Source organism: Emys orbicularis, chromosome 1 (genome assembly GCF_028017835.1).
Source record: "Emys orbicularis isolate rEmyOrb1 chromosome 1, rEmyOrb1.hap1, whole genome shotgun sequence".
Taxonomy (NCBI): domain Eukaryota; kingdom Metazoa; phylum Chordata; order Testudines; family Emydidae; genus Emys; species Emys orbicularis.
The window spans coordinates 347,750,842-347,766,846 of NC_088683.1; the positions used below are offsets into that span (position 1 = coordinate 347,750,842).

Genomic DNA, 16,005 nt, shown 5'->3' on the forward strand with positions numbered 1-16,005 from the left:
TGAAGGCACAAGAAGCAGGTATGAATAAGCCATAAAATGACTTGCCTGTCATGTGACTTTGCTTATTTTCTCCACTTGAGGATGTGAGCTAAGTCTCTCTCAAGTGGGGCTGGACCTATCCTCCCTTAAAGAGCCAATGACCTTATAACAGGTAGTATCCCCATTTTACAGAATCATAAATAAGACTAGAAGAGACTAAACTGACCTCCTGTACAACACAGGCCACAGGACTTCCCTGAATTAATTCCTGTTTGAACTAAAGCATCTTAGAAAAACATCCACTCTTGATTTAAAAATTGCCAGAGATGGAGAATCCACCATGACCCTTTGTAAATTGTTCCAATGGTTAATTACCCTCACTGTTAAAAATTTGCAATTCCAGAATTTCTCTAGCTTCAACTTCCAGCCATTTCATCTTGTTCTACATTTGTCTGCTGGATTGAACAACCCATTATCAATTTTTTTTTTGCTCACTATGGTAATTATAGACCAGTGGTTCTCCAACTTTTGTGCTGGTAACCCCTTCCATATAGCAAGCCTCTGAGTGCCATCCCCCTTCAAAATTAAAAACACCTTTTTATATATTTAACACTATTATAAATACTGGAGGCAAAGCAGAGTTTGGGGTGGAGGCTAACAACTCGTGACCCTCATGTAATAACCTCGCAAGCCCCTGAGGCATTGCAACCCCCAGTTTGAGAGAACCCGTTATAGACTTATCAAATCACCCCATAACCTTCACTTTGTTATCCTCAGAGAGGAGTGGAAGCACAGATATTAAGATCAAAATTGTCCACTAATTTAGGGTGCCCATTACGAGAGGCCTAGGACCTGATTTTTCAGAGTACCATCTCACCGGGCTCTTTATCCCATCTGTTCTACTCCTTTCCCTCCCCACAGTCCAGCTCATTTCTTCTGCTTGAGCTAGGCAGCTTCTTCCTCTTCAGTGCTTGGATGCCAAAAAGGGAGGGGGGTGTCATTGAGAGCACAGGAGACAGGTTCCATGCTCTTAGTGGTGCCCAGCCCCACCCCAGCCTGGACCACTAATTATAGGGAACGTTCATCTTCACCCCTGTAACCCTTGGCTGGAATATGTTCAGTGGGGATAGCATATGTGTACTTTGGGCAGCATTACCAGCTGCAAGTGTTGGCTGGACAGAATCTTTGGAGATTATAGCTATGGCCCTACCAAATTTACAGCTGTGAAAAACACATCACGGACCAACCGTGAATGTGGTCTTTTTTATACTTTTACCTTATACTATACTCTTTTATACTGTAGGGTAAACATAGATACAAGTACACAGCGTTTCTCAGACTGGGGGTCTCAAGCCTATTGAAAAGGGGTCACAGTATTGCCACTCTTACTTCTGTGCTGCCTTCAGAGCTGGGTGGCTGGAGAGCGGCAGCTGGTTGTCAGGCACCCAGGTCTGAATGGCTGGGAATTCAGCTCTGAATCCTGCACTGCTCCTGGTAGCAGTGCTGCCTTCAGAGCTCAGCACCCATCCAGCAGCCACTGTGCTCCAGCTACCTAGTTCTGAAGGCAGCACTGAAGTAATGGTGGCAATACTATAACTCCCCCTGCCCTCCTCCCCCCCCACACACACACCCACACCGACACGCAAGCTTTGCAACCCCCTTTTGGGTAGGACCGCAGTTTGAGAAATGCTGACTTAAGGGCTTTATATGTTTGTATTTTGCAATTTTTCAATAAATATTCATGCTTTGTTACAACTCTGAAATTTTAGATTTAAATATCTGCAATTGTGAAATTCAAGATTTTTTTTAAATGCTAACCATGAAATTTATGAAAATGGACTGTGAATTTGATAGGGCCCTAATTATAGCTAGTGAAATCTAAGAAGCTTATAGTGAGCAAGTATAAACTGAAATTTTTCAAAGGCTTGCAAATTGGGGCAGATTTGGGGGGAGGAGGGGGAACAAGAGGCACTTTCCTGACACACATTTCAAGTTCCTGCTCCAAAGCACAAGGGCTAGAGCCGTTCAAAAAGCCACTAGAATTTAACATGGACAAAACGTGTATTTCCATAGCCTCATTTTTGGAAATGGCTGAACGGTTTTGACTGAAATTGAAAAAAGAAAAACTCACCCTGGGGAAGGCAGCCGACATGGAAAATTTAATCCCAAACATTATAAGTCCAAGCAACTGAAAAGTCTTACAATGGGAAGAGTTGGGCTACATTAATTGTAGGCGCTTCTACCAACCATACTTATAATTAAGGCTACAGAATCCAGCAGGGGGGGCCGGAGCTGTCAGCTACAGGAACCCTACAGCTGCCAGCCCTGGAGCTCTGAGCTGTAGCGGGCCCCCCCACACACACACACACAGCTCCCAGCCCCCGCAGGCAGTAGGGAGCCTGCCAGGTGCCTGCCCGGAGCTCCAAGCTGCCAGAGCTGAGCTACAGTGGGGGCCCATGCAGGTCCAAGATGCCACAGGTGGTCCCCTGAGCTCCCAGTCATTGCGGGCAGCAAGTGGCCCCCAGAGCTCCCAGCCACGCTGGCAGGAGGACCCCAGAGCGCCAAGCAATGGCAGGGAGATGCCAGAGCTCTGAGCTGAGGGGACTCCAGCAACTCCCAGCCGCGAGTCCTGGAGTTCTGAGCCTCTATGGGCAGCTCCCAGCCGCTGTGAGCGGCAGCAGTGGTGGGTGCCGAACCCTCCACTCCTCATTTTGTCGGGTTATTTTAGTAAAAGTCAGACAGGTCATGGGCTTCTGTGAATTTTTGTTTATTGCCCATGACCTAGGATTTACTAAAAATTACCATAACAAAATCTTAGCCTTACTTATAATATATTGTAAACCAGTACTAACTTTCTATTCTGCATTGGTTTGGTATTGATTAATCTACGCCACTCAAAACTCAATGTCGGGCACAATGATTTTCTGACAGAGAAACTTAGGGCCAGGGACATGATGAATGCTAACACAAAGCATGTAAATGAAGGGATGTTTGCAAATTTATAATAGCACTGAAGCTAATCTATGTTCTACATCCATTAAGATAAACTGGAATTGATAAAAAAGTAGAGATTACAGCCTACCATCCCCTTTTTAAGTAGAACTCAATTTCAAGGAGGAGCTCTCCATAAATGTGGATGACGTATTATGAGCTTGTACCTGTAATAAGGAAAACATGATAGACACTTTCAAATGTTCCACAGGAAGCCAATGGAAGAGTATTACAGAGTAAACAAGGAGACCAAGTGTGGCCAACCTATAAGTGGGTGCAGAAAGTGTGGGTGCAGTGGAGCAAAGGCTACAAGAACTTCCACAACTTACAGCCGCTTCGAATGGGGCACATTTGTAAAACTTGCAGCCTCCTGAAACAACTTCCTCCTTGGCCCACAAACCATCCTATGAGGGGCAGAGAAAGGTAGGGAGGAAGAGGGGCCATGACCCTACCTATCCCACTTCCAGCAAACCCAGAGACAAGAAGAGAGACAGTGAATTATGCACTTTGGCAAAGAGATGAACACAGAATTAAAGGTGGCTTGAAAAGGGTAGGGAAAGAGAGGGAAGAACATGATTATGCTCTTTTTGATTCTTTATAATGTATATAAAAGCAGCCTGAGAGGAGGATTTTGAAAGCTCTGTGCTTTATAACCTTAGGTACAAGAGGAAGATGAAGCCATGTGTGTTGGGGGGAGAGGGTGTTTTGTTTTTTTGCTAGCAGACTCAATGGGAGTGGGAGCTCTCAATGTACCGTAGTGGTTTAACCTTTCATGGAGCTCTTCTCTCAAGTATTTGTTAAGTTTGTTATAAATCTTAGAAAGTTTGACTAAAAATCTCTTCCCCTTTGAATTGTTTGAATCCCTTTATAACTGGGGATTTGCTCTACTGTGCAGCCAAGGGTTCCACTGCAGTGGCTAGTAAGGCTGGGGATAGGGCCACCCTTGCTGTTTCAGGGTTTTTGCCAAGATTTTCCTGGCTTGTGCCATCGTTCTGTGACTTTTCACAGCATTAACCATGACAAATCTCACGGTGACAGTAACACACAAAGCAGAGAAGATGAAGGATTATTTCCTTAGATCTGTCTAATCCCCTCCCTCACTTTGAGCTGAAACGCATAGTGCAAGAGGGATGAATCGACTAGTTTGCTGGGCATGTCAAAAATTAAAAGCAGCAAAATACAGTACAAAACAGTCAGATGGTCTAGAACAGGGGTTCTCAAACTTCATTGCATCGTGACCCCTTTCTGATAACAAAAATTACTACGTGACCCCAGGAGGGGGGACAGAAGCCTGAGCCTAACCAAGCGAGGGGGGCTAAAGCCCGAGCTCCACCACCCCAGGTGGGCAAGCCAGACAAAGCTGAAGCCCAAGGGCTTCAGCCCTGGCCGGGGGGCCTGTAACCTGAGCCCAGCCACCCAGGACTGAAGATCTTGGGCTTCAGCCCTGGGCGGTGGGGCTCGGGCTTTGACCCCAGGCCGCAGCAAGTCTAACACTAGCCCTGGCGACCCCATTAAAATGGGGTCCCGACCCACAGTTTGAGAACCGCTGGTCTAGAACCCAGGCAACTTCAGTAGAGATGCTCAGGCAGACTTACATGGGAAGTATAGTTTCTCCAATTCCAGCGATGCTTTATGTCCAAACAAGTAGTATTTTTTAAAACTCGGAATCTCACGTACTGAACACTTACGAGCTGCCTTTCAGCTTTAGATCTATTCTTCCTGAGAGCCTGCAGATATTAGAAGACATCGCTAAGCAAATTCTAACACGAGTGTTGGTCATATTACTCCCTAACTGGACAGGTGATCATGTGAAAGTGAAACATTTACAATCTCGCAGGATTGGTTAAGAAATAGCTGAAGTGGCTTTTTCTAACAGGAAGAGCCAGACATGCCTCAAATTGGTGCTGTGGAGGACAACCTTTGAGCCAGCTCTGCAGACCACAAAAAAAGCGCCTGATGCATTATTAGGGATGGCATATTTGTTTCTATATTACCATAGTACAGTCTTCCTGGGTTGTGCATGTTTATAGAGTCAGAAGAGGGCAAGTGAAAAGAATGGAGATAAATTGGTTCCAGACAGCAAATTCTGATTTATATATTTATTTAAAATAGTCAGATGACTATTTTGCATTGTCTTAGATCACTTGCACACTACTGGATTTGGAACTATACAGTGACAAAAACAGAACACACAAATGTGTTTTGCCAAAAGGTTAGACACTTCATTAGCAGTAATATTTTGTTCTAGTTTCTCTCCTCATTCTTGATTAACTGTACACATTTTAAGTTCTAATAAAAATATTAAAAATAGTAACAAGAATCATTATATAGTTTATTTGCTCTTACAACTAAACCTTTGATGAGACACCATAGAAGACCCAAAATTTAGGTTGTATTTGGGAAAAGGAATGTTTTATAAAACCTAAATATCCTATTTTAAAGTGTCAGTAACAATAGCTAGGATTAAAGTATTCCCCTACAGCAGTTAAAATATGAACGTTACAGCACTGAGCTAGTAAATAAGAATCAGGAAGCCAGAATGGCTTATCTTGTTTTTCCACTATCCAACATTAAAATGCAAAAAGTAAACAAACATCGTATTTTGCCATTTATGCTAAGGGGTGAAAAGCACATTTGGGTTTTAAAATTCCTTCAGTTTTAATAATAATACTCTACAGTGACAGTAACGTAGGAAGAGGAACAGGTGCAAAATATTTTTAGCACAGCCACATTTCTCTTATATTATACTTTAAGGAACTTGTTATACAGATGAACATAATTTAAATTATTGTGAACCCTAAGAAATATTTCTGTAGCTACATTACACTCCTTTTTTAAAAATCATAAAACACACTTTTCTTTAAAAAAAAAAACACCACACATGGAAGACTGCAATCTCATGTATACTCAATTCCTACCACACGGCTAACATGCATGTGATATGTACCAGCTATACACAATGTAAAACAACATTACAGGTCACAGTGAAATCATGAAATTCATTTTGGTTAAATAATTGAAGTGGACAATGCATAAAGCTTTACAAAAATATTTTTTATTAATGAAAGCACCAGAGTCTGAGCAGGACAACAGTACAAAGAATGTAAACATCACTAAGTTCAGCTCCGGCCAACTGAACAGTGGGAAAAACGATTCTAAATGCAACTACAGTAGAAGCTAGTTAACAGGTTACACTGTAAACCAACAATGTATTTTCTACTTTTAATTAAAAAAAAAAGTAATTTATCGTTGTCGGTCCCAGCGCCAGATACTGGCATCATCACAAACAGCTATAAGGATACTGCTATCCCTGCTAAAACTGGTTTGTCGAATGGCAGCAGCACATTTAGGATGGGTAAGTGTCGTACATCTACAAATAAAGAAATAATTTAGTTGCAATGTTAAGTCTGCATTTGCTATTACACTTGTGAGTAAGGGCTTTGCTGGATCAGAACTTTAACATGTTATCTGACTGACACCAGTGGAACCCCATTCACAAAGGAAAGGTTGGCAAGGCTGGGCCCTTAGCATATTCTGTACTCCTCGTTTAGCCGTTGGAACCCACAGGAAATTAATTCTCTCTCATTGCAATTTCTTCCTCCACCCAAGGTCAATTTTCATAAAGCTCTACTGAAAGTGGATCATCTTAGGTAGGTTATTGTAATAAACATAAGTAATTTTTTACTTAGGAATACAGTATTGTAATTGGGTGATGAAAGATAGCAAGATCTCCAGGAAGACCTCATATACGACTCTTCAATAGGTCACCTGGCCAGGCACAGGTGGTCAACTGAAAAGTCATAGTATGCACGTAGCTAGCCTATATAACTATATTTCTACTACTATTACCCTAGTCCTTTCCCCTCCCCCTTCCATTGTGCGCCACACCCACCTGGTAAGTCTCCTCTCAATTACTTTGTAAACTTTCCTCCTAATTACTCTGTAAGCTCTTCGAGGCACGGACTTTCTTTTACTGTATCTACGTACAGTGCCCAGCACAATGCGGCCCCAACTCGACTGGGGCCTCTGGGCGCTACTGTAATACAAATAATAATGTTAACTTTACAGGGTCAAAATGCTCATTCACCTTAAAAGTTAGAATTGAAGGTGTGGCTACCACCACTCAAGAGTTTGTGTTATGGGTAAAGTAAAAAGGAAAGTGCCCTACCACCATTTAAGAGTATGAGTCGTGTAAAGAAGGCAAGTGCCCCAACTCCATGTCTCAGTATCACAAAGGAATCTAGGGGAGTTTAGAAACTTATATATACTCACTTAGCCTTATGAGGATCTTCTATTTCCAAATCCCAAACATAAAGTTTGCCAACTTGATTGCCCAATGCAAGCATCTTTGAAACAAGAGAGAATATAGATACTTTAAAATATGGTATCAAAGAACGGAAGCCAGACTTCATAAAGCCTGTAGGACTGATAACATTTAAAACACACACACACACACACACACACACACACACACACACACACACACACACACAGATAGCACTTCACATACTCAAATCACTATAAAGCCAATGATCCACACTACACTCATGTCTCTTATGTATTTGCCTCAGTTTCCTCATCAGTTAAATGGAGATAAAAGATTGAATAATTTTTCCCCAGTGCCACCAATGGAGAGTCAGGATTGAAGTCTAGCGTTCCTCACTGCCAATACTAAGCTCCTTGCTCCAGACCATGTTGCCTCCCATCACATCAGCTCATGCAAGCTGAAAACTTTTCTTCATATACCATTAAGGCATCTAAATATGTAACTGGGGAAGAGTTTCAGTTTCCGAAACTGGGATCTTCTTCAAATACAGCAAAAAGTGCAAAGCTCACTCTTACCTTTTGCCAGAAGTCCATTGAAAACCTCATATACCAGATATCGCACTGACTGTAATCAAATCGCCCCAGTATAGTCACATTTGACTCACTGGGCTTGATTTTATCTATATCATCCTCCATTTTGCCAGGTTTCCAGCACACAATAGCATTTTCACAAGACTATGGGAAGAATAAGAAAAATCACTTACTTGGGGGGGAAAAAAACAACAACAACAAAACCATAAACACCACCCATGCTTTTTCCAACTATAATTTTGATATATAACTTCTCCTTGTACAATTACCCTCGAGTACATAAAAAAGAAGAAAAAGAATCAAGGATGTCACTTGGAATCTTAGGGCTTGTCTACACTGGCACTTTACAGCGCTGCAACTTTCTTGCTCAGGGGTGTGAAAAAACACCCCCTTGAGCGCTGCAAGTTTCAGCGCTGTCAGTATACACAGTGCACCAGCGCTAGGAGCCGCATTCCCAGCACTGGGAGCTATGCCCCTCGTGGAGGTGATTTTTTTAGAGCGCTGGGAGAGCTTTACCGTTGCCAGTGAAGACGTGCCCTTAGTTATTTATCCACAGATCTTATACCATGCAGTCCAAACAGAGCCAGCTCACCCCAAGCTACTTGCCAATGATCTTTAATTGCCAAAGGAGAGAGAGAAGTGCACTTGGACAATTCAAACACAAAAGGGAGGTTTAGTTCTGTCTCCATGCAAATTTGAAGAATTTTAGTAATGTTCCAAACATGTTTCTTGCTAGAAATGAGCTAAGTCTCAGAGTAGATAGGGTCTTAGCCCGATATTTGCAGAGCAAACATTATCAGTGTTTCAACACAAATCAAAGTCATTCCATGATGTAGACTTTCCAATTTAGTGCACCTATTTCACTTCTCCTTTTTGTTGCAAGATCTATGTGAACTTCCAGAAATGAACAGTCTTGCTTTTTTCTCGAATGAACATTCCACCCGAATCCTGGCTTTTCAGTTCTGATATACTTTTACTAGAGCTTTGATTGCTAGAAGAATTTATATAGATTTTTAATGTAAGATGCTTATATACCTAAACCCAATTAGTTAAACTCACAATCTACTTAGAAAAAATCACCCTGCATGGCACAATAAGTTAATTTTCCGGCCAATAAATCAAAGCAGCAGAAAGACACCCCATTCTACTCCACTCTCACCCAAAAACTATTGTTTAAGGCCCTGAATGTAAGCAAATAACCTTGAACAATATGGCTAAACAGTAGACACTTTACCTTGGAAAGTATTAGATCTCCTAACCATCGTACACAGTCAACATAGTTCCTATGTATATCTCTGGTGGAAAAGTCAGGAAAGTGAATTTTCTGAGAAATAAAAGGCCTGTGGGAAAAAAACATTCATATCAAGAAGGGCAAAAAGAGGCACTTGGGAAAAAAAAAATTTTAAACACTAAAATGTTAATTTATAACTGTCAGTAGAACCTTTTCTACTGTGTCTAATAATTTGAGGAGTACATTTCAGAAACTTATCTGTAAGGTAAATACAACAAGACTATCGTCAGTGAATTATTTGAGGTCCCAATATATGTGTGGGGAGGTGGGAGGGGAGAGGAAGGGCTGGAGGCACTGGAAAGACAATGTTAGCTCTGAAGGAATTCAGCAATCCCTTTGTCAAACACTTCAAATCGTGTTAAAACAGAAGCAACTTCTGGGATTCCTTCAGCCCCCAACACACTTCAAGCAAAATCTAAAATGTTTTGACAAGGTATGTGTAAGAACACACTAAGGATCTTGTTTTGTCTGAAGTGCCATTTAAGATTTGGTAACATTAAGAAGTAGGCACACTTCTAATATTAGTCCCATTGTAAAATGTGTTTAGTATGTTTTAGATCCTTCTCATTTTATTTCACAAATTGGAGGCTACTCAACACTAGGATTAGTACAAACAGGTAATTACATGAGTTGGTTTCCCTTAATATTAAGGACAAATTTTGCTAGTAGTGTAACTGAAAGGTAACTGTCTTTTCAAATCAACATATTTCTGAGAGATTGGATCACTGGAGGATTGAAAATTTCAAGCGTCATTCCAACTGTGTAAGCATTTTTGCCCTATATCCCCCAAATAAATTACTGATTACAATAACTTGTATTATTTTCACTTTCAGAATTTAAGGAACTATTTACTACAATCTAGTCAATTATTCTGATGTGTATTTGTTACCCTACTATAAAACTTCGAGGGGACAGGGAAGGCTGCTGATATATATTTATATAGATGCTTCAGAAATTAGAACTGTATTAAAATACCAATTCCAAACACCTTATAGTTACGCATAAATGGAAGAAGTCAGACTATTTAAATAAGTGCCAGGACCTGTAATTAAACAGAACTCTATTGGCACCACATATCAGTAAGAGAAGCCTTCTTCTAGAGCAATTTAGGGACCCACAATTCCCAAGTCAATGGAAAAACTCCCTCATTACAGCAGGAGCTGATATTCGCCGTTGGTGAGAAGATTCAGATTTAGTAGATATATCCAAGAACAGATATCAAGATTGTGTTTACCTGTTGGTTTTATTTGGATTGTACTCATAAGACTCCTTAATGGCATTCATCATTCTCTTTGAATTGATTCTCCAGAGTTTCAGAGAGTGATCCATACCACAGGACATTATTTTCTCACCAAGAAGGTCATAATCCTACACAAAAAGAGTCCGCTTTAAGCTCTCAATGTTAAGTTTCTAACTCACTGATTCTATTTTCTTCTTTATTTACACTAGATGTATAATACGTTTAAGTCATATTTTCATGCTAGAGAGCAAGCTAAATAAGCATATTTCAAGATAGAAAAGTATTAAATATAATTTAAGCCTGCTTCCTGTAAAAGATATCATATCTTGGCACGCCTATTTTACTCTCTTGAATGCAAAAACAAGAGAACATTCAATGAAGCTGAAAGACAACGAATTGAAGACTCGTATTTTCCCCAAAATAGAACCTGTGGAACTCACTGCCGCATGATTTAATTGAGGCAAAGACTATAGTAGAATTTAGAAAAGGATTGGACATAAATGAGGGCCATCCACCATTACAATATACAGAACAAAAAACGATTTTAAGAGGATATAAACCCTTACGTCACAGCACAAGCCAGCAAGTGGCATGGGTTAAGAAAATGTTTTTATATGGGCAGGTTATTCCTTAATTGTCCACTACGTGGTTTCTTGCATCTTCTTCTGAAGTATCTAGTATTGGCCAATATCAGCAACATTTCTGGGCTAGAGGAACCACTTATCTGATTCATTATGGCAATATGGATGTTTCTATGTAAAGAACGACCAAAGACAAATGATTGTTTCTAGCACAAATATTCTATCTAGGTATTTGTTACATACCAATAAAATTTGAATATCTGTACATAAACAGAGCCATAAGTAAGCAGGCATAACAAACTTCAGTCACTGTTTCCTTTATTAATGTAAGGCTTTTCCTTCCTTATGCATTCCTCTCCCTTCATATTTTTTATTGCTTTCCTTTGTTTTATGTGTACAATTTGACTAAGATATATATGAGGACAGGGCAGTACTGAAAGCTCATCTTACATGTAAACCATGTTGAATGTGAAATTTGTGTCAAGTCCTTAATTACTAAAGAAACAGTACTGAATTAATTGTATACTACTGTAGGCCAAAACAAGAATTGTGGTAAGCGTGACAATATTCTCTTGTGGATGAAAGCACCAGGTTTTTTATTCTATTCATCCTTAAAGCTCACTTGTGCAAAGTCTTTCAACACTAAGTCACCTTTGAAAGTTGTTTTATAGACAGAAAAATAAACTCCACAGTTATGTGATGCTTGGATTATGCAAAGTTTGTTGGGTCTCCCAAATAAAAGTTTGTACAAGTGTCCAAGAAACATTTATGTAATCAAAGATAGATTATTCGTATACATCAAAAGTACAAGACAGAAATAGGTATAAAGGTTTTGGTGGCATGAAGCAATAACTGCATCACTTGAGAGGTGAATCTACAGGAGAGTGTGTACTGCAAGTCATTCTAAACAAGTGTCAAAAAAAGAGACCCCAAGAGGGATTGCTTTAAAATCAAAGCAATTTAAATACTTGATTTTAATCTCATTTTGTATTTGTACTTTTTAGTCATTTTCATAGAGAAAGGTTGATTTTCACTGTTTGTAACTGTTAAAACACATTGATTCACAACTAAATTTAGCCTTTACACTAAATTTGGTGCTTTTTGCTGACCAGAAAGGTATGGTGTATCTACACACATTTATTTAAGGTATTATATTTCTTAATTAAATAAATAATAAGAAATGAACAATGCATTTCTTACTTACTAGAAGATGATTAAGTTTTACTTGTGAATTGTGTCAAGCTCTATTTGGATGGAAGTTAAAATTCAAATTAAATGCACAAGAGAACATTTCAAAATGATTTCTGTTAGTTAAATAAAACTACCTTAAATGTTCTGGTTACACAAGAAAAAAAGTTTTTCAAAACATAACATGTTTTGTATTTAAAGCTAACTGTTTTATTAAAGCAAAAGAAGTACTATCTGTAGTTAGTGAATTGAACTGGACTAGCTGAACAACCTGACATGAAGAAAACACTCTCTCTACACCTGAAGAAGCTACTGCTGTCAAAAGCTGGTGTAGCACTTCAACAAATTCTGGTTCTAGGCGCTTAGCCAGTGACTTCCACCAGTTCAGCGCTATGACTTTCTTTAAAACTGCAGCTGCAAATATGTATTGCTTAATATTAATCCTTTTTTAACAGATTATAGTAAATTTAGGCCTTAAAACATGTAATAATTTCAAATTTTAAATAGGTTTACTTATAAAAATAAAGCTGTTTAAAAAATTAATTACATTTTTATATAATCAATTTTATCCACTGTTAAAATATAAGATAGTGGGAAGTCTATTCTAAATATGGTTGCAAATTTACAGAAAAATTATAAATATTTTAGAGATTTAAAATATTTAATTGGCACTATGGCTTGTTTGTTTTTCTTTCATCTTTAGCCTACTTAAGATATTTGTATCCTGCCTACCACCAGAAGTCAAAAGGAATCACTCACATCTGTAAAATTAAGCACAGGTAGGATAAGGGCGTTACGACTGCAAGCTCTTCAGGGTAGGGATTGTGTCTTTATTCCATGAAAAGCTATGCAATCTTTCACACTTTAAGCTATATGTTATAAATGCAAAAACTGAAGGATAAAGATATTTTAAACTTTGGTTGCTTCATCCAATCACCTACTAAAACAAAATCTTTTAAACATTAGCGTAGCAATTGACCAGTTTCTCTTAGCTGAGAGAACTCATCACAGGGTGAGGTCAACTTGGATACTTATAGTTCCTAGAGGCATTCATTAGAACAAGGTGTTCATAGTGAAGGGCTTTGAACAATTCCTTCCCATTTCCCTCCAGCACCACTCTTTAATCCCACAGCGTCCTAGTTTATTTACCTTCAGGACATGTTGCAAAATATCCAGTTTCTCTAGAGTTTGAGTGACGCAGGTGTCCAGTTTTTATGGACTGGCAAGTATTTTAGTGCTGATATGTAATCTTAGAATTATATTAGCCTAAATGTGTTAAAGTGTTCAATTCATGTACTTTGGGTTTGCTACGCACAATATTTAAGCCTAAACATGATTCAAAAAGAGAGAGATATTGGGATTCCCGTACATAAGGCTGAAGGCACTACCCTACAGTTTTCCACTTACTGCACTTAAGACCTCATCCCTGTGCCCTTCTACTCCTCCAAATATTGCAACCAACGTATCTGTTTGGATGTTCCACAGTCTCAGTGCATGATCTAGAATAAAAACACAGAAGCTGACAGGTTAACCTTTATCATCCATTTGTACCTGAATAAAGTTAATGTAGCCACCTCTTTCAAGAACAGGAATCCCACGGTAGCATTTATAATGCATGAAAAGTATGTTCTTCCATTACTACAAGAAAAAATTGTTTTCAGTTGAATGTTAGTATCATTTTAACACTACTCTAGGTATGGTTGAGAAAGTTTTCATTCTAATGATGAATTCCCACCTAGCCTATTTTCAGGCCTTAAGTCAGAGGTGGGCAAACCCAGCCCTTGAGCTCCCGGCCGGAGAGGCTTTTACCCCTCCCCCACAGCCTCAGCTCGCCGCGCCGCCAGCATTCTGGTCCGCCGCTCCTGCCAGGCAGTGCGGCTGGCTCCAGCCGGGCTGCGAGCTCCTGCTGCTCTGAGCGGCATGGTAAGGGGGCGGGGAGTGGGGGGGGGGGGTTGGATAAGGAGCAGGGGCTCCTGGAGGGCAGTCAGGGGACAGGGAGCGGTTGGACAGGCGTGGGAGTCCTGGGGGGCCTGTCAGGGGACAGGGGTGTGGATAGGGGTCAGGGCAGTCAGGGGACAGGGAGCCGGGGGCTTGGATAGGGGGTGGGGCCCCAGGGGGGTTAGGGGCAGGGGGTCCCGGGAAGGGGCGGTCAGAGGACAAGGAGCAGGGGGGGTTGGATGGGTCGGGGGGCAGTCAGGGGGGCGGAGGGGGGGTGGGGGCCAGGCTGTTTGGGGAGGCACAACCTTCCCTACCCAGCCCTCCATACAGTTTCGCAACCCAGATGTGGCCCTCGGGCCAAAAAGTTTACCCACCCCTGCCTTAAGCCGTTTCCCGGGGGAGGGGAAGGAAAAATACATTTCAGCCAAAAGTTAATGTCTCATTCATTCTCAGCTCAATGATGATTTTATATTTTGGAGTGTGCACTAAAAATCCCTTCAGTCATTTGAGTTATCCAAGTATGCAGGAAAAAGTGCTTTTCACTCTTTAAATTATTCAGCTATTATTTTGTGCTCTGTTAAGCCAAAAAAAAGGTTTTTAATACACTGTGGACTGAGGGCAGAAATGGGCCATAAATTACATGCAACTTCCACTGAAGTCAGCAGGGCATGTCTAGCTGTTTCATAAGACAGAATTTGGTGCCAATTTTCAATGAAGAGCCACTGACATTTAAAAACATCAGGTTTAGAAAGAACTGAAAAGATTTTATGGTTCCACTAAAGTACAGTACAATATAAGATGGATGTGTCAGACTAGTTGCATTTTGCTTCCCCTTTCTTCCGCCCCCCCCCCCCCCGACTCTCTCCTTATCTATATTGGAAGTGGCCAAGAAGTTCTTGGCCCTCCATCGCTACCACTGTCAAATCATTGTCTGGTAGGCAAAATTTGATCCAACGATCATACAATAGTGTGACTGCATGATTTTCCCTTCTTTAAAGTTCCAAACTATTTAATTACAAATAAAATAAACTCAAAAAATTATGGTTCGCACAGCTACACCACACTATACACAAAGCTGCAGGAATCACTTTCAGTTTCTCGACTCTTGTTCTTGAAGTCTCATCCACAACACTGCACAACTGTAGGGTGTTCTGCATTTAGAACAGAATAAGTTTTTAACTCTAGCACTTGCAAAACTTCACTCTTGTGAACACACAGTCTTGCTTTAAGTTAGTCAGGTTTAAGAGGTTATGATTGGTTGGATAGTCTAATCAAGACCATACGAACCATCTCTCCTTTCACTTCCTCCTAATTTATACTCGAGTAAGTGACAGGAGAATCAAGCTAAGAATTTTTTCCATACTGAAAGTAGTGTGCACCATGTAACCAACACCACTAGATGGCAGGACAACTCAGCATATAAAAAGTTTGTGATTATCATTTAAAGCTCCATCAATGCCCAATGGTTTGCACAACTGTCACACCTAACCATGGATGTTTTCTTTCTATCTAGAGACACTGTTTGCAGTCCCTTGGCATCAATGGATGCAGTTATGTCTAATACAGGCAGTGGGTTTCATCCACACATAAATCCAAATTAACAGAGTAAATTTGTTCTAGAGTTTCAATGCTTAAAGTTGGTTTCAGGATATGAGAGAGAGACAAGGTGGGGTGAGGTAACATCTTTTATTGAACCAACTTCTGTTGGAGGAAGAGACAAGCTTTCGAGCCTCACAGAGCTCTTCTTCAGGTTTGGAAAAAGAGCTGACACTCTGGTTATCTCTTCCAGACCTGAAGAAGAGGTTTGTGAAGCTCAAAAGCTTGTCACTTCCACCAACAGAAGTTGATCCAATAAAAGATATTACCTCACCCATCCTGTCCACCTCAATTCTTAAAGTGTCACACATTAATCTTTGTGTTCTGATGGGGTTTAGCTACTC

The 16,005-nt window shown here is 40.3% G+C and overlaps 1 protein-coding gene across 1 annotated transcript in view; it reads right to left on the bottom strand.

Annotated features, from left to right (window-relative positions):
• Positions 1-5,905: 5,905 nt before the first annotated feature.
• EED (embryonic ectoderm development) overlaps positions 5,906-16,005 on the bottom strand; it is a 30,831-nt gene continuing 20,731 nt past the window's right edge. Inside the window, exons 7-12 of the mRNA XM_065411769.1 lie at positions 13,535-13,626; positions 10,353-10,486; positions 9,062-9,167; positions 7,813-7,971; positions 7,243-7,316; positions 5,906-6,340 (exon numbers count right to left, since the gene is read on the bottom strand). Of these exons, the coding sequence (XP_065267841.1) occupies positions 6,214-6,340; positions 7,243-7,316; positions 7,813-7,971; positions 9,062-9,167; positions 10,353-10,486; positions 13,535-13,626 (692 nt within the window). The 3' untranslated portion in view covers positions 5,906-6,213. The remainder of the gene's footprint in view (positions 6,341-7,242; positions 7,317-7,812; positions 7,972-9,061; positions 9,168-10,352; positions 10,487-13,534; positions 13,627-16,005) is intronic.